Genomic DNA, 17,929 nt, shown 5'->3' with positions numbered 1-17,929 from the left:
GGGAGATTTGTTTAAGATACTGGGAGAGTCACCGTGATCCAGCTGGGAGCCCCGGGCCAGCTTCTGAATGTCTGGGGCTGCTCTTCTTTCTTTCTTTCTCAATAGCTTCAGTCATTCTTGTTGTTCTATAACTGGCAGATCTCACAATTTTATATGTGGGTATTTGCATATAAAATAGGCAACCTTTTGCAACAAGTAGGATCCTGTTTTGGGTTGGGTTGGATAAGAGAGTGAACATAAAGGAAATATTCTCCTCAGAAAGAATGGTTCAGTACTACTGCTTGGTCTCTTTTCTAAATAGTTGGCCCTTTTGAGAGCTGATGCCTTTCTCTTCCCCGTATTATTCTCCCAGTACCGTGTTGCCTTCCCTGTTGTCCCTAGATGAGCATTTGGAAACAAGACAAAACACAAGGCAACAATTCTTTCTTAGGATGAAAGTGATGATAAACATGGATTTTCATTCTTATTTTGTTTTGAAAGAAGAATTCTCACAAGTGTTTAATAATCTATGAGAGAAAAAAAAAATCACTACCCTTAGTTCAAGCTCTCTCTGTTCTGGTCACCACTAAGCACGGGTAGAGGTCACTGGACTCTGAACTGTTTTTAAACATTTTCCCCAGTTCCTTTTTTTTTTTCCACTAGAAAATGAACATTTCTTATTTCTGGCATTTAGAAGAGTTTCTATGTTTCTCTACTCAGAGGTATTAATGTTGCTATTCCCTTCTTATTCCTTGAAGAACGACCTGCTTGTCTCTTTGTGTGTTAGTACAACTAGTATAAAAATTAATTTATGGAATATTTTATGATCTACTAGATGTAATCACTTTGTTCTTGTTTATAAAACTTAGGAATGCCACAAGCCACACTGACTGTTACCATAACTGCCTATCTATCCACATACATGTTTATTCAAAAATATTTGTGGAGCATATGCTATGTGCCCATAAAGCTTTGCCCTAGGCATTGGGACACTAGGGAAAGAGGGAGGGAAGGTTAAGAGCCCAATTTCTGGTTTGGAATTCCTGCTCTGCCACTTGCTGGTTGTGTGTGTTGGGTAGTTAGTTGATCTCTCTAAACTTTACATTCTTCCTCTGTAAAACGTGGGGATCATACTGATACTTCCCCTTAAGACTGTTGGGAGGACTGAAAGGGTCAGAGTTACATGTTCATCGCAGTACTTGTCACAGTTGGTATGCAGTGAAAGGCCTCATTATTTTTTGAGGATACACTGGTGAATTATTAGATGCTGTCCTTCCTCAAGGAACTGACTGAAAAGCCGGCTCACTCCTTAGTGAGGTAACCGAGAAGACTGGAGGCATCTCATTCATGGGGAGGATGTTTGGAGACAGGAAGAGGGGTGCAATGAGAAGGTTTTGTCTCAGTGAGCCTGATACATGATGAAAAGTTGTCTAGGCGAAGTGGAGAGTGAGAGAAAAGGCAGAGGAATGAGGCTAGTTGAGAGTAGCGGGGTTCCGACATTAGGAACACAGTGTCAAGTGCTGGATGTGACAGAGGGCAGTTCCTCACGGCCAGACTGTGGTCAAGGTGGGGAGGGAGGGAGGCGGTAGGAACTGTGGCTGGAGGGGCAAGTGGGGACCAGATCTCACGGGCCATGTGTTCCAAGCTTAGTACCTTGGACTTTACCCTGAGGACAGTAGGAATCTGGAGCCAGTCTCCAACATCACCACTGGTCCCCCTTCCAAGAAGGTACTTAAATAATTTTTTTAAATGGATAAATGAAATTGCTTAGAGATGTTTGTTGCAGCACATTTTTTAAAAAAAGTTTTCATCCTTGGACCTAAATGTCAGAGAATGAATTATACTCTCATTCATAGGACATAGTGGCAGTCATCCACGTGCACCCTGGCCCCTCTTTTGATTTTTCTTGCCTTCTCATTCCTTATCCATCCCCAATCCCATTCCCCTCCCTTTTAAAGACACCCATTTCTTATGTGATACATGGCCTTAAATGTGCATATAGCCTTCTAAAAGATACAGTGTTGTTTTATGTGAGTTTTTAATTTACCTACATGGTTTTCTGCCATAAATCTCTTCCTACTTCTTTTTTCCCTCTTGACACAAAGCATCCATGCTGCTACGTGTACACCTAGTTCATTGCTTCAAGCTGCTGCATAGTCCATGTATAGTATACATTGTAGCATTTTTTAGAATAACATTTTGAAATAATCTAAATATTGTACACTAAGGAATGGTCAAGTAACCTTGGCACATTAGCAGTGTGAAATAGCATGTCTCCGATGACAGTTCTGGATGCCATGGGAAACGTGTTCATGGCAATGTTAAGGTACAAAAGCAGATACAATTGTCTTTGCATTGTGAAAACAACCACATAAAAACAGATGTTCAAACAGCCAACGGCTGGAAAGGATCAGAGAACGATGAAAACAGCTCTGGAGCAATACCAATCTGCTGCCTGCCCCAGAGTTAGCACCTGGCTCCCCCTCCTCAGCCAGAAAGGCTTCCTCTCTGCCAGGTGTGTCCTGCAGTCAACTTGAGCTGCATTTTTCTCCCCTCATGGGAAACAGGACTGAAATAAAAAATCTTTTCAGAAGGCTGAGATAGATCTAGTGCTGCAGAATTTAACTCTCTTCAAGATTAAGCAAAAAAAGTTAAGTGCATTAAGAATTATGTATGTTACTCTTCCATTTGTGCAAAAAAAAAAAAAAATAAGACACATAAACTTGTTTTTGAATGGAAAAATTCTGAAGAACAGACAAGAAACTGTTAACAGTGATTGCCCCTGGGGAGGGGGATTGGGGATCTGGGGTAGCAGGGAGTCATACTATTCTTAAGTATGAGACAAATATTTATTACCTTCTTTTCTAAAACCATGTACTATTAAAATTTTATTTTTAAAAGTTTAAACCCCGAAATTTCATGACTCTTTAACTTTTTGAACATCGCTTTTAAAAGTCTGAATTTTTAACTCATTACAAATCAATGTCTTCCAAAACAACAAATGCACGTTTTGAGCCTCAAACTGTGCCCCTCTTTTTAGTAATGAGGACTAACCCCAATTTGAGGACCGCTTTACATGCATTTTGTTATGAATCACAAAGCACACCAGATTCTGACATTAATTCCAACGCAGAATGCAAATGATATCAAGAAACGTTGACAAGGAACGGTGGCATGAGGATTCCGATGTGACAGCTGTTGTCCTTAACGTGCATTTGCTCCAGGCTTTTCCTCCCGCTAGGTGTGCGCGAGTCCGCCAGCCCTCGGAGATGGCAGGCGTCATCCCTCCGGGAGCCCCACTCCGCAGAGACCCGGCCTCGGCCCGCTCTCCGCAGGGTGGGGAGTCCCTGGGCGGAGAGCCGCTGGGCGCGGTGACCGGGCGCCCCGAGACCGAGGCCACCCCGCCCGCCGCCGCCGCCAACCCGGGTCGCCGCCCCCCGCGCCGCGTCACTGGGTGCCGCGGGTGAGCACCTACCATTGGCCGAGCCGCGGAGGGGAGAGGCCGCGACCCTTCCCCGCCGGCGGGCGACGCGCCAGTGGGCCGGCGGCCTGGGCCTGGCGCTCAATTTAAAAACTTAACCCGGGCCGCTGACGGTCTCCGGAAACGAAACGAAATTCGCCCCGCGGGCCGCCCTCCGGGCCCCGCCAGTCCCTCCGCGCGCCGCGCTCCCCGGAATCGACCCTTCTCCCGCCATTTGCCACCGGGCTCTCGCCGAGCCCGCCCTCCCAGGGCTCAGAGGCCTGCGGCCGCCGGGACCGAACGGGCGGCATGGCTGCAGGCGTGGACTGCGGAGAAGGGGCTCGCGCCCGGCAGCACGTGTTCCTAGTCCCAGGTAAACACGCCCGCCCCGGGATGGCGGCGCGCCCGGCCGTGGCCGGGCCTCCTGCCCCGGGCGGCCCGGCCAGAGAGCGCGCCAAGCGGCGGCTGGGGCGGCGCCCGGGCGGGTTCTCGGCGGCGGCAGCGGCGGCAGCGGGGCGCGCCCCCTCTGGCCCGCGGCCCCCGCGCGCGCACCCCAGCGTGTTCCCGGGTCAGCGCAGAGCCGAGGCGCAGCCGGAACAGGCCCTGCGCGGCTGCGCTGTCTTAACACGATCCCAGCCCTGGCACAGGCCTTGGTTTGTGAGGCAGGAGGGGAACTGGATGGTGGCGGGGGTTAGGACAGGGGTGGTTCAAAGAGATTCAGGCAAGTAGCTAATGACAGGAATGCTGGAGCCAGTATTTTCAGCCTCCCCCGGGATGATGACCACATCCAGGGTCTGCTGGGGCTTGGGATGATGGACAGCAGTTGCCACCTATGATGGCATGAAGTGGCAGAGTAAATGGAGTTTGGGACCAGGGAGTTTAAGCCAGAAAGGTTTGGCCTTTTCATAGGATGATACATTGATTTGACGGTGTAACATTGGCTATAAGGAAAACCCATTGTTTTCTTTATGTAATTTTGAGATTTAGCTTAGCAAATACAGTATTTTTGCAGTAAATGATACTCTGATAACTATATAGTCGCCCAGTAATCTAGATTTTTATGATGGATATTGAAAATAGTTACATGACCACCTGTCAAGAATATTTTGTGTATGTTTAACTTTTTCTCCCTTTATAAAGAAGTATAACATACATAACGTGTACCAGTTTAAGTGTGCAACTCAATGAACTTTTGATATGTATACACCCCTGTAACCATTCCCCAGGTCAAGGCCTAGAACTTTTCCAGCGAGCTCCTCTTGCCTGTTGGTAGATAGCCTCAGTAACCTCTGTGCTGACCTCTGTCACCAGAAATTTGTTCTGCCTGTTTGGATAAGTGTGTGTTAACTTTGTACCTGGCACCTTTTACTCAGCTGAGGTCCACCCATATTCTGTGTAGCAGTAGTCTGGTTTGTTGGTTGGTTTGTGTTTGCTTTGCTGGGTGTATTTTATTGTATACATATTCATAATATTTATCTCCACTACTGTGAGTGGATATTTGGATTATTTCCCATTTGTAACTATTACGAGTTACACTTCTAAGAACACTCTTTTATGAGGCTTTTGGTAGATGGAAGTGCTCATTTCTCTGCAGTGTAGACCCAGGAGTGGAATTACCGGTCCTGGATATTGTTATGTTCAGCTTTGGTAGACTCTGCTCAACAGTTTTCCAAAGCGCTTGTACTGGTACATACTCCCAGCTGTGTGTGAGAGTTCCCGTTGTTCCACATCCTCACTAGAGATGTTTGTAGTTTGTATAGGAAAAGTTAATGCAAAATTCAGGGTTTTCACAGAATCTAGTAAAGGGCTACCTGATACATGCTTTACAGTAGAAAAATTCTCTTCTCACTGTTGTCACATTAATTCAATGAGATTTTAACGGTGGGAACTCTAATCATTCAGAATCAAGTGCATTATTTTTATTCAGATACACACAATGGCTGAGAATAGTTTGAATTTCTTATCTTGTTCTATTTAATCAGTATTGAAATTTTCATTCTTAAAGTATGTTTGTATCCTCACCGTATTAGTATTAAACACAAAAACCTTTAAGATCATTTAATATTGATTGCATCCCTGGAAACTGTTGGTTTAATATGTCTACTGTCAGGCGGCGAGAAGAATTTCAGTCTAGTTCCTGTTCGAAGCTGAGTTGTATTGTGACCTTCCAACTCATTGGAGGAGGCTGAGCCAGCTGTTAAGGAACTGTTAAAAAAAGAACAGTGTGGTCAGGCAGGCTGGTTCTGTAGGACTTGGAACTTGAGCTTCTAGTGCCTGTAATTCCTCTAGCTGGACTTTACTGCCATCTGCAGGCCCTGGGTGTAGAAACGCTGGTGGTCTGATAACTGCTGTGCAACTGTGCTTCTCAGTCTTGAGGACATCAGTCATCTGGGGAGCTGGGCCCCATCCCCAGAGTCTCTGATTCAGTAGGTCTATGGGGGGCCTGAGAATGTGCATTTCTAACAAGTACCCCCCCGCCCGGTGATGCTGTTGCTGCTGGTCACAGGACACCGCTAGGAACCACTGAAGTAGGACCAGCCCTAGGGAGCTGGATTGGGAGATAGGAACAGCCAGCCTCAGATGTAGCTGTCTTTATGGCGGGCCAGAAATTCCGTGGTCAGGGGAGTGCATGTAAGTACAGGGTATGAGGCCCATCTTCACAGGTGTATGTGTTGTTTTTTCCAGCATGTGGGAAGTCATCCCCAGTAAGTTACGCATTTAAGAGACGGAGACTGTACCCTACCATAGGGCCGTATTACAGAGTAACAGAGGTCTCTCTGCCACTCGTTTTCAGTTTGTCTGGAAAAGTCGAATATCTCAAAAACAAAAGCTGAAACTTGGAAGGGATACTTGGAGGTGGTCGGACGTAGCCTTGATTTTCATAGGCCAGTGGAGATAGAACTGCCTTCCGTTTCAGCAGGGTAAGCATTCCTTGCACTTTGGGATGGTCTCAAACGTTTCTCCCACACGCCCTGGAATACTAGCCTGCTTGCAGCTTTGGTTACTGTAAGAGACCGTGAACATCTCAACTTTTTGGAATAAGGTAGAAGTTTCCATCTCCCTTTGCTGCCTTAAAAGTAAATGTTTAAGTTATATTTTTAATATTTTTCTCTAGTCCAAGTTTTGTACGCTTGTCAGTCCTAATAAGTTGGAGTGGATGCCGATGTGAGAGGCCAGCGGGAACAGATTCACTGAATGTAGGAGAGAAGACGGTGTTATATGCTGCTGTGGCTGAACTCTGTTACTTAGCCGTCTCCAAGGAAATGTTAAAGCATCGGGAAACCCTAATGTTACGTGAGGAAAAAGGGAAGCACAGAAATGATCTCAGGATCCACTTAGGCTGAAATCATCCCCCAGTCAACCCCCTGATTAAAGAGCCTCCAGGTCAAACTGGAATTCAGATCACATCTTCAACTGTAGACAAGTTTTGCAATAATGTTATTCCCCTTTATTTTATGAAAATACACATTTAAAAGTATTTTAGGAAGAGTATTTCTATTTGTTATTTTTTTCCCCCAAGATAGCATAAGTAATGCCAGTTTTTGGGGGGTAGAGGAAGGGGTACCCTCTGGGAGATAATCCCAGGCCTACCTTAGACATTCCAAATACAGTAATGACCCTTTTATGTGAGGTGCCATGATAATCACACATAAAATGTCATATTTGACTCTCCAAAAGGAACACAAAAATAGATTTGTATAACTGCAAGCTTTAGAACTATATTCTAATTAAAGGATTAAAAAAGAAATCAAATTTAAAAGGAAAAACTAATTTCCTATTTAATAATGGAGAAAATTTATGTTATTTCTGATTAGAGACTTGGAGCTTTTTCATAAGCCCACAAGAAACACCTCTTGTTTGAAAAGTAGAAGTTTAAAGTATGTGGCAAAGGAATAATTACTATAGACCCAAATGACTTTTCAATGACCCTAAAAAAAAATAAAACTTTTTTCCTCTTTTACCTGAGGGCATGCGGTTAGTCTCAGAAGAAGAATGTAAGCAAGTGTTTTGTTCCTTGTCGACACTGTTTGCTTGTAGGTATGTTTGTGTTTAGAAATAGACCTCGTGGGCTGAAAGCTTCCCTACTTTCAGAAGAGCTTTTTCACCAGGGAGGAACCTGCATTAACTTGGCCAGACATAGGGAACCTGGAGGATTCAAGTGCTGACTTTAGACAACTTCTGAATCATTCAGCTCAGCTTCTTGGAAGATTTGTCATTTACTGAGTAGTCTCCTGCAGGCTGTCAGCCGTTAGGGAGTCTCTGAGTTTTCCAGCACAGAGCGTATTTAACATTTTCCACACAAATCCTGAATCTGGCTTTGTCTTTATGAAACGTTTTTGGAGGGAACCCGACTGACCTTTCTCAGATGGCCACTCACTGGATCTGCTCCCCTTGCTATCTGAGCACATTCTGAAGTGGATGGACTTAATCAGTTGCCAGTTGGTATAACTGGGCTGTTTCCAGAGCCTGATCTTGTCATGCTGGTAATTGTTCCAAAAGGCCCCTGGACGTTTATAAGTCAGAACTCATGACTCCCACATATTTATCCTCCAGGGCAGAAAAAAATTCATAAAAGGAAAGTAAGAAATGTTCATGATTTTTTTTCCACTTCAATTGCGGAATAGGGGCTGCATGGGTTTCCCCCGTATCCTCTGAGCTTTAACCATGATCTTAAGAAACAAACAAACATCAATGTTCTTGAAAGCCTGGCTATAATAAAACACACCTAAAACTAGATTTATGCTATTTATGAGCTCTGTGTCCTTGGACAAATTGCTTGCTCATTGTAAAGCCTCAATTTCTTCATCTCTGCAATGGGGAGAACAGTACCGGTCTTACGGGGTTGTTGTCTGTTGGTTTGAATTACACATACGCTCTCTCTTGCACCCCAAGCTCTTAGCCCCCCTGGCCTGGGACAGAGCAGGCATTCAGTAAACATTTGCTAAAAGAATAAATGGCTCACATTCTGTTTCTCCCTGCAGCCTTTGTCTTTGCTCACGCTGTCCTTTTTCTTCCCTTTCCATTTCCATCAACTTTAGTTTCCATGAAGCTAAGCCATTTGTATGTATCACAAAGTGAATTCCAGTGTTCTTTTTTCTATTTCTGCCTTTATTTTACTATTTACTCTTACTACGTATTTATTGGAACACCCACTAAAATACTTAGCGATATTGAGGTTGCACAACTTCTCTTTCTTTGAGTGCGCATGTCTTTGTGTCTGCCTGGACCCCTACCCACTCTTTCCCATGTTCTCTGCTTGGCAAATGCCTACTTATCTTTTAAACCCAGTACAAGTGTCACCTCCTCCAGGAAGCCTTCCTTCTGGGCCTCTCCCCCTGTTAGTGTGCAAGTTAGTGGTACCTCTTTGACCACCTACACATTTCATCGTGGTTATTCAGTTCGTTGTCATTTTTATATGAGTATGTATTGGACACCCAGTACATGCCAGTAGCTGGGGAGGATCCAGGCACGTTCTCCCCGGGTGGCCCCTGTTAGCTCCTCATTGCTGGGCTCGTTGGCCTTAAGCTTTAGAACCCAACCTTGCCTGGTGCCTCTGAAAGCAAGCATGCCACCTAGGCCTTCCAGCCTATTCGTTCAGAGGTCCTTTATATTTGTTTTTAAAATATCTTTGAAAGTGCCTTTCTGTTCTAGGTATGACTGTTCGCTAAAGTGGAGTGAGCTCGCTGGTGAAAGGGTCCGATCTGCTCTGAGCCTGTTTCCTTACCTGCCTCTGGAACTGCTAGAATCCAGGCTGGCTGAGGGCTCCCCAGCCAGAGCTGATTTCCCTGCGAGGGCCTGAAGTCCTCACAACATTTGGCAAGACTCTCTTCCATCGTCAGTTGCTCATTTAACTTCAGTTCTGACCATCTAATTCTTCACTTACACATTTTTCTCCCAGTGTTTTTTTTTTTTTCAGTAACTTTTTTTATTAGAGCAGTAGTACGTACCCAGTGTAGAAATTTTAGTAATGCAGAAAAATATACAGAAGAAAAGAATTTGTCCATCATCCTGCCACTGAAAAATAACGATTTTGGAAATATTTTTTCCAGGCTTTTTGTGTTGTATGTATCATAGAATGAATTCCCGTGTTCTTAAATTTTTTCTCATTTTTCTATTTCTGCCTTTATTTCACTATTTACTCTTAACTTCTTATTTGCGGGAACACTGACTAAAACACTCAGGGACACTGAGGTTACACAAGAGTACTATCTGGTTCTGTTTACTATAGTTCTACATAGAATTAGAGAAAGATGGTTAGACTGATTTAATGGGGAGCTAGGGGGCTGAAACTTTTTTCTTTAAATTTTGATAAAGACAAAAACTCAGACAGTGACATGAATAAAGCTGACAAAGAATCTGTAGGTCATACTTTGAGCACTGAATAGGCTTGTTATGAGTTTACTTATAACAAATATACCAAATAAGAAGTATTGCTTCACAGAGTAGGCAGTACATACTTGGAATGGATTATCTCTTTTTTTTTTTTAACATCTTTATTGGAGTATAATTGCTTTACAATGTTGTGTTAGTTTCTGCTGTATAACAAAGTGAATCAGCTATACATATACATATATCCCCATATCTCCTCCCTCTTGCGTCTCCCTCCCACCCTCCGTATCCCACCCCTCTAGGTGGTCACAAAGCACTGAACTGATCTCCTTGTGCTATGCGGCTGCTTCCCACTAGCTATCTGTTTTACATTTGGTAGTGTATATATGTCAATGCTACTCTCTCACTTCGTCCCAGCTTACCCTTCCCCCTCCCCGTGTCCTCAAGTCCATTCCATATGTCTTGTGTCTTTATTCCTGGCCTGCCCCTACGTTCATCAGAACCATATTTTTTTTAGATTCCATATATATGTGTTAGCATACGGTATTTGTTTTCTCTTTCTGACTTACTTCACTCTGTATGACAGACTCTAGGTCCATCCACCTCACTACAAATAACTCAATTTCATTTCTTTTTATGGCTGAGTAATATTCCGTTGTATATATGTGCCACATCTTCTTTAACCATTCATCTGTCGATGGACACTTAGGTTGCTTCCATGTCCTGGCTATTGTAAATACTGCTGCAATGAACATTGCAGTACATGTCTCTTTTTCAATTATGTTTTCTCAGGGTATATACCCAGTAGTGGCATTGCTGTGTCATATGGTAGTTCTATTTTTAGCTTTTTAAGGAACCTCCATACTGCTCTCCATAGTGGCTGTACCAATTTACATTCCCACCAACAGTGCAGGAGGGTTCCCTTTTCTCCACACCCTCTCCAGCATTTATTGTTTGTAGATTTTTTGATGATGGCCATTCCGACTGGTGTGAGGTGATACCTCATTGTAGTTTTGATTTGCATTTCTGTAATGATTAGTGATGTTGAGCATCCTTACATGTGTTTGTTGGCAATCTGTATGTCTTTTTTGGAAAAATGTCTATTTAGGTCTTCCACCCATTTTTGCACTGCATTGTTTGTTTTTTTGATATTGAGCTGCATGAGCTGCTTGTATATTTTGGAGATTAATCCTTTGTCAGTTGCTTCATTTGCAAATATTTTCTCCCATTCTGACAGTTGTCTTTTCGTCTTGATTATGGTTTCCTTTGCTGTGCAAAAGCTTTTAAATTTCATTAGGTCCCATTTGTTTATTTTTGTCTTTATTTCCATTTCTCTAGGAGGTGGGTCAAAAAGGATCTTGCTGTGATTTATGTCATAGAGTGTCCTGCCTATGTTTTCCTCCAAGAGTTTTATAGTGTCTGGTCTTACATTTAGGTCTTTAATCCATTTTGAGTTTATTTTTGTGCTTGGTGTTAGGGAGTGTTCTAATTTCATTCTTTTACATGTAGCTGTCCAGCTTTCCCAGCACCACTTACTGAAGAGGGTGTCTTTTCTCCATTTTATATTCTTGCCTCCTTTATCAAAGATAAGGTGACCATATGTGTGTGGGTTTATCTCTGGGCTTTCTATTCTGTTCCACTGATCTATATTTCTGTTTTTGTTCCAGTACCATACTGTCTTGATAACTGTAGCTTTGTAGTGTAGTCTGAAGTCAGGGAGCCTGATTCCTCCAGCTCCGTTTTTCTTTCTCAGGATTGCTTTGGCTATTTGGGGTCTTTTGGGTTTCCATACAAATTGTGAAATTTTTTGTTCTAGTTCTGTGAAAAATGCCATTGGTAGTTTGATAGGGATTGCACTGAATCTGTAGATTGCTTTGGGTAGTATAGTCATTTTCTTCCAATCCAAGAACATGGTATCCATCTGTTTGTATCATATTTAATTTCTTTCATCAGTGTCTTATAGTGTTCTGCATACAGGTCTTTTGTCTCCTTAGGTAGGTTTATTCCTAGGTATTTTATTCTTTTTGTTGCAGTGGTAAATGGGAGTGTTTCCTTAACTTCTTTTTCAGGTTTTTCGTTGTTAGTGTATAGGAATGCCAGAGATTTCTGTGCATTAATTTTGTATTCTGCTACGTTACCAAATTCATTGATTAGTTCTAGTAGTTTTCTGGTGGCATCTTTAGGATTCTCTGTGTATAGTATCATGTCATCTGCAAACAGTGACAGTTTTACTTCTTCTTTTCCAATTTGGATTCCTTTTATTTCTTTTTCTTCTCTGATTGTCGTGACTAAAACTTCCAAAACTATGTTGAATAATAGTGGTGAGAGTGGGCAACCTTGTATTGTTCCTGATATTAGAGGAAATGGTTTCAGTTTTTCACCATTGAGAATGATGTTGGCTGCGGGTTTGTCATAGATGGGCTTTATTATGTTGAGGTAGGTTCCCTCTCTGCCCACTTTCTAGAGAGTTTTTATCATAAATGGGTGTTGAATTTTGTTGAAAGCTTTTTCTGCATCTGTTGAGATTATCATATGGTTTTTATCCTTCAGTTTGTTAATATGGTGTATCACATTGATTGATTTGCGTATATTGAAGAATCCTTGCGTTCTTGGGGTACAGCCCACTTGATCATAGTGAACGATCCTTTTAATATGCTGTTGGATATGTTTCCTAGTATTTTATTGAGGATTTTTGCATCTATGTTCATCAGTGATATTGGCCTTGGATTTTCTTGAAGAGTGGATAAAGACTGAAAATACAATCAGATGCAGGAGGGGTGAAGATAAATTCACAGAACCATAGTGAACATGCGGCCTGGCTAGGATGTTTTGAAAGCCATTTGAGGTTGAATTTTTTAAAAAAAATTTTATTTATTTTTGGCTATATTGGGTCTTTGTTTCTGTGCGAGGGCTTTCTCTAGTTGCGGCGAGTGGGGGCCACTCTTTATTGCGGTGCGCGGGCCTCTCACTATCTATCGCGGCCTCTCTTGTTGTGGAGCACAGGCTCCAGATGCGCAGGCTCAGTAGTTGTGGCTCACGGGCCCAGTTGCTCTGCGGCATGTGGGATCTTCCCATACCGGGGCTCGAATCCGTGTCCCCTGCATTGGCAGGCAGATTCTCAACCACTGCGCCACGAGGGAAGCCCTGAGCTTGAATTTTTGAAGACAAGCATGGTTTTCTGCAAACGACCTTGGTGTGTTTGCCATAAATAGGATGACAGTTTGAACGGACCATGGGTCTACCTTGGTATGGTAATTACTCTTTCTTTAGTGTGGGGACAATGCATCCTGATTGTGTATTAGAAAACGTGACTGATGCTTTTTCGGGACTTCCTTAGCAGGGCCACGTGTTCCTAAGAAGGGACGGCTGTGTTGGGGGCAGGGTGGCGGGGTGGTGGAGAGCTCAGGGACCTCTGGAATAGGGCATTGCAGCACCAGGAGGTCCAGGGTTTCTGCCTCTCTCAGTGTTAACTTCCTTGTCTCAAATCAGCTTCTTCTTCCGGTTCCTGTAAAACAGGCTGCATACACCCTGCACCCAAGCCCCAAGCCTCCTGGTGTCTGCTGGGAGAAGCTACCCCTCTTCTCTTAGTTCTTTGTTTACGGTTTTCAAGACAGGCTTCTGACCGGCCCCTGAGATCACTTGTAACCCTAGCCTCTACCCACTATGAGCTGTAGCCAGGGAGGGGCGAGCTCCACTACCATTACAGGTGGGAGAGAGCGACGGCGAGGGCGCTGAGCGTAGGGAGTGCTTTGTCCGGAGGAAGGAAAAGGTGCAGGGTGGACAGCACAAGAGCCGACCACTGCCCTCCCTCGCCAGTGAGACCCGCTCCGGCCAGGAGCCTCAGCCACATGTCACCCAGCCTGTCTCAGTCAAGCATTCTCAGTTTCCTGTTAATTGGTAGTCTTTGAATGGCATAGAGATATGGCAGAGGTTTATTGTATGGAGAATTGGGTTTGGCTATAACTTATACCCTCCTTCCTTTGCCAAGGTTTATATAATTTTTAGGAAACCCGTCTCCTAGGCCCGTATCTTCCATCTCTTATACCATTGTAATACACTCTGATGATATTGCATGTTATTGTATTTGACCCTCACAGTGACCATGGGAAGTAGTCAACACAAGCTTTATTATCACCATTTTACAAGACTCGGAGAAGTCAAATAATCTGCCCAACACTCAACAGGAATTAAGTGGCAAAGACTGTCAGCTCTCCTGAGTCCTCCAGGGCCCCTGCTGTGTGCACAAGGCCACTCTGCTGGCTGATGATGGTCCTCGCCACTGTGGGAGAGGTGGGAGGACCAGGAAGGCTGGGTGTCCCCTGTTGTCAGTTTGATGACCAGGAACCAGGCACACCACGTCTCCATGAGCCAGTGCTGTTGTTATTGGACATCCCAGTCAGGTCTATCCTTTCTCCCTCACCAGAATTTTCCTGCTTCCCGGATATTTCAAGGCCTTGGCTCCATCTCTGTATGTTGCTGTTCTTTGTGGCTTTGAGTTGGCTACAAACTTGAAGTTCTGCATCAGTTTCTTCTTCGGTGCACAAGCCATTCCTAGAAATGTGGCCATTGATAGGTCAGCCCTAAAAGAATGGAGATTTTATCTTCTATGGTCTTGGCAAAGGCCATTTTCTTCAAAACTTCAAAATGAAAAGATATTCTTAGAGGAACCCGGTACTTGGAAATTCTTTTTCTATTGCATGCCACTCTCTAGCTTTTCTTGGTTTGCCTCCTGTAGTGTTTGAGGAAGCTGAGAGCTTCAAAGCCAGGAAAGTGACCCAGATCTCTTTGATGGCAGTACTAACATCTTGGGAAAGGAAGGCATATAGTTATTACTGAAATTAGCATTCCTGGAAGCGGCAAGTAACTTGGAAATTATGCTGATTTGTCTTGCATGCATCATATTTGTGTCCTAGCAAAGCGTTCCCAAGGAGGTATCTCTGGCAATCAGGCAGAAGGGAACCAGTGAGTCTGAATATATTCTAATGGCTGAAGTCTAAAGAAAATGAACTGGGACCTGTTTAGGGCATATTGCACAAGCATGAGAGTGATAATCTCTCTCTCTTTTTTTTTTTTCTTTTGGATCTTCATAAGAAACCTGAATAGCCTTGATATGGTATCTAAAAATAAAATGAGTGGTGCTTTGATATCTGTTCTTTCTTCTTCGTGTAACGGGGGGGTGTGTTTCTCAGAGCTTATCTGCTATGTGCCAAAAATCAGACAGGGTCACGAACAAATGCCCATTGCTTCCAAGTCATAAGAACACTTGGCAAAAAGGTGGCTCTCTCTCTCTCCTGTCTCGTGTCTTTGAACTTTAAACGATATGAAGAAACTTGTCTTAACCAAGAGAGGGATAAGAACGAGCTGCCAAGTTTAAAAACTAGTTGATAAATAACTTCATATCAAGTGTACAACACCCCATACTGTATACTCTGCAGATGAAAAATAATGTTCCATTTTGGCTTGTACAATACTTCACGAATAACTTTTCAAACATACTGAATGTTTAAGTCTATGCATTGATAATGTGCTGTGCACTCTAATTTTTAAGCATTAAGATGTCATAGATAATTGGGGGCAGAGGATATATGCAGCTGTGCATAGGGTATTGTAATCGCTAAGATCAGTTTCCTTTTTTTTCCATTGGTCAAACTTGACTTTATCTGTTTTTATCACCAGATGTTTCTTGTATCCCACAACAAATTTCTCTCATCCTTCTTTTATCTATTTTTTGATCCTGTCTTTTTCTCTTTCTCACTTTCCTTAGCTCCCCCTCCTTCTCTTTCTTCTGCTGCACCCCTGACAGTGGGGGCTACTGGCTGGATTGGAGTGGGGCAACTGATTAGAAAGAAGGCTCTGAGGAGGACAGGACAGGAGGGGGACAGATGAGTTTGAGATGTTTGTGTCACAGGAGGACAGTTATACCAAGATAATGATTGTGCTTCACAGCCACAGTTTTGTTTCCTGAGTTAAGAAGGAAGGATGGGACTTCAGATTAAGAGATTCTCTAAAGTGTCATAGTTTAAAATGTTTGTTGCCTGATTTAAATCTTGGCTCTGTGTATAGCTGAATAGCTCTGTGACCTTGGACAGGTTTCCTAACTTTCGGCAAATTTATCATCTACAAAACTGGGAGTTAAAATGGTACCTACCTCATAGAGATATTACAAGGATTATACGAGGATTATATATACGTATAATCTGATGAATATATATATATATATATATATACACACCTCATATATATATAATGTCTGGTATACAGTAAATGCTGCATACATATTAGCTTTTATTTGTTATTTTACATTCACTGGACACAGTTGTCTCTTTGTCATTGGTATATTTTCTTTAAAGTTCAAATGTCAGGAAAGTAGCAATCAGAGTTTCCTTTTTGTTGAGGTATTTAGATCGGGATGGTAAACAGATGGAAGATTTGCTGCTAGAGTTCATGGTGACCAGTGGGACATAAAATTGGATCTTTATAGAGAAGGCAGAGACCATAAGAAAACTGTGTGGAATTGGTTAGACATAAACTCAAGAGGCAGGGCTTGAGATAATTGGAAGTTTAAGATATTATTGAATCTGAAATGCCCAAAGAGACTGAGTACCTGCTTCTGATTTGTCGGAATTTTTTCTGTTTTTGTAAAATACTCTTTTAGCCAGCATGGCTTATGTCATCTCTTATGTAAGAGAAAACAGTCAAAAAAAGAAAGTGCAAAGCTTACTCTTTAAAAAATAAAATGTGAAGTCTTATTTTATTCAGCATGGTTTTAAAAGAAGGTGTTTCACATGAGTAAATTTTCCATATAAATGAAGTTTGGCTCATTAAATATAAAAACTTGCTTTTATCATTTCTTACTGAGCTTGTTCTAAAAATCAAACAACACATTCATGTAACATTTATCGAGCATATTCCATGTGCCAGAAACTGCTGGGTACTTTACTATATGTTATCTTAATTTTTGCACGTAAAATGCTTTGTGTTCTGGCTTCTTGAAAAGAATATACAAGCATAATTTTATTGCGCTTTGCTTTATTGCACTTCACAGATACTGCATGTTTTTACAAATTGACAGATTGTGGCAACTCTGCATTGGGTAAGTCTACTGGCGACATTTTTCCAACAGCATTTGTTCACTTCATGTCTCTGTGTCACATTTGGTAATTCTTAGAATATTTCAAACTTTTTCATTATGACTGTATTTGTTATATGTTGATCAGTGATCTTTGATGTTGTTACTATTGCAAGATTACGACTCACTGAAAGATCAAATGATAGCATTTTTTAGCAAAATTTTTAAATTAAGATGTACTTTTTTTTAGGCATAATGCTATTACACACTTAACAGACTACAGTATAGTATAAACATAACTTTTATGTGCACTGGGAAACCAAAAAATTCTTGTGACTCGCTTTATTGCGATATTAGCTTTATTGTGATGTTCACTTTATTGCAGTGGTCTAGAACTGAACCCACAATATCTCCGAGGTGTTCCCATACTGGTCCTAATTTAGTCTGCTCTTGGAAAGCTAATTGTTAGGCCCTTTGGTAGTTCTGTGCTTGGAATTCTTGACTTTTATATTTTGATCTTAATATTCCCAGCGTATTCTTAATGTTTCCACATAGTTAAGAGCAAGGACACTGGTTCTTAATTGAGTGCTTATTGCATGTTCTAGCCACTTTCACATTTATTTAAGCCTAACAAAAACCTGTAAAATAATTATTATGCCCATTTTGTAAATGAAATAAGTGAGGCATGAGAAGTTGAATATCTTGCCCAAGGTCACACTACTGAGTAAGAAGAGGAGCTGGGAATGGATTATGGATCTGACTTCAGACCTTGTGTTCTTTCTATGCTGACATGATCAAAGAAATAGGTATCAGTTAAAAATAGGTTTATAGAAGAAAACCCTTCTTTACAGTCCCAATCCTACTTTTCTGATTCTTTCCCATTATTCTAAAAGCAGATTTTTTTGACTTCCCTAATTAATTTAGCTATCCTTCAGCTGTGCTGATGATGCAGGTAAAAGTTAGGAAAACGATGGAGCTTCCAAGCTTAGTGGGTGAGGAGCTAGCCCATGGGATAACACAGGATTTTCCAAACTTACATGAAAAATTTTAAACTCTCTATCTTTGACAGAGCCTTTAGCTTATAGTCAAAA

The 17,929-nt window shown here is 42.3% G+C and overlaps 1 protein-coding gene across 3 annotated transcripts in view; it reads left to right on the top strand.

Annotated features, from left to right (window-relative positions):
- Positions 1-3,623: 3,623 nt before the first annotated feature.
- Positions 3,624-17,929, top strand: part of RNASEH2B (ribonuclease H2 subunit B) — an 82,072-nt gene continuing 67,766 nt past the window's right edge. For 2 of the 3 annotated variants that reach the window (XM_059903064.1, XM_059903060.1), the window contains exons 1-2: positions 3,624-3,812; positions 16,815-16,862. In XM_059903064.1, coding sequence (XP_059759047.1) covers positions 3,749-3,812; positions 16,815-16,862 — 112 coding nt within the window. In that variant the 5' untranslated portion in view covers positions 3,624-3,748. The remainder of the gene's footprint in view (positions 3,813-16,814; positions 16,863-17,929) is intronic. The other variant, XM_059903061.1, reaches the window with a different exon arrangement.

The sequence above is a fragment of the Balaenoptera ricei genome, chromosome 18 (genome assembly GCF_028023285.1).
Source record: "Balaenoptera ricei isolate mBalRic1 chromosome 18, mBalRic1.hap2, whole genome shotgun sequence".
Taxonomy (NCBI): Eukaryota; Metazoa; Chordata; class Mammalia; order Artiodactyla; family Balaenopteridae; genus Balaenoptera; species Balaenoptera ricei.
The sequence above is the reverse complement of the archived record's forward strand: the minus strand, read 5'-3'. Positions and strand labels throughout refer to the sequence as shown.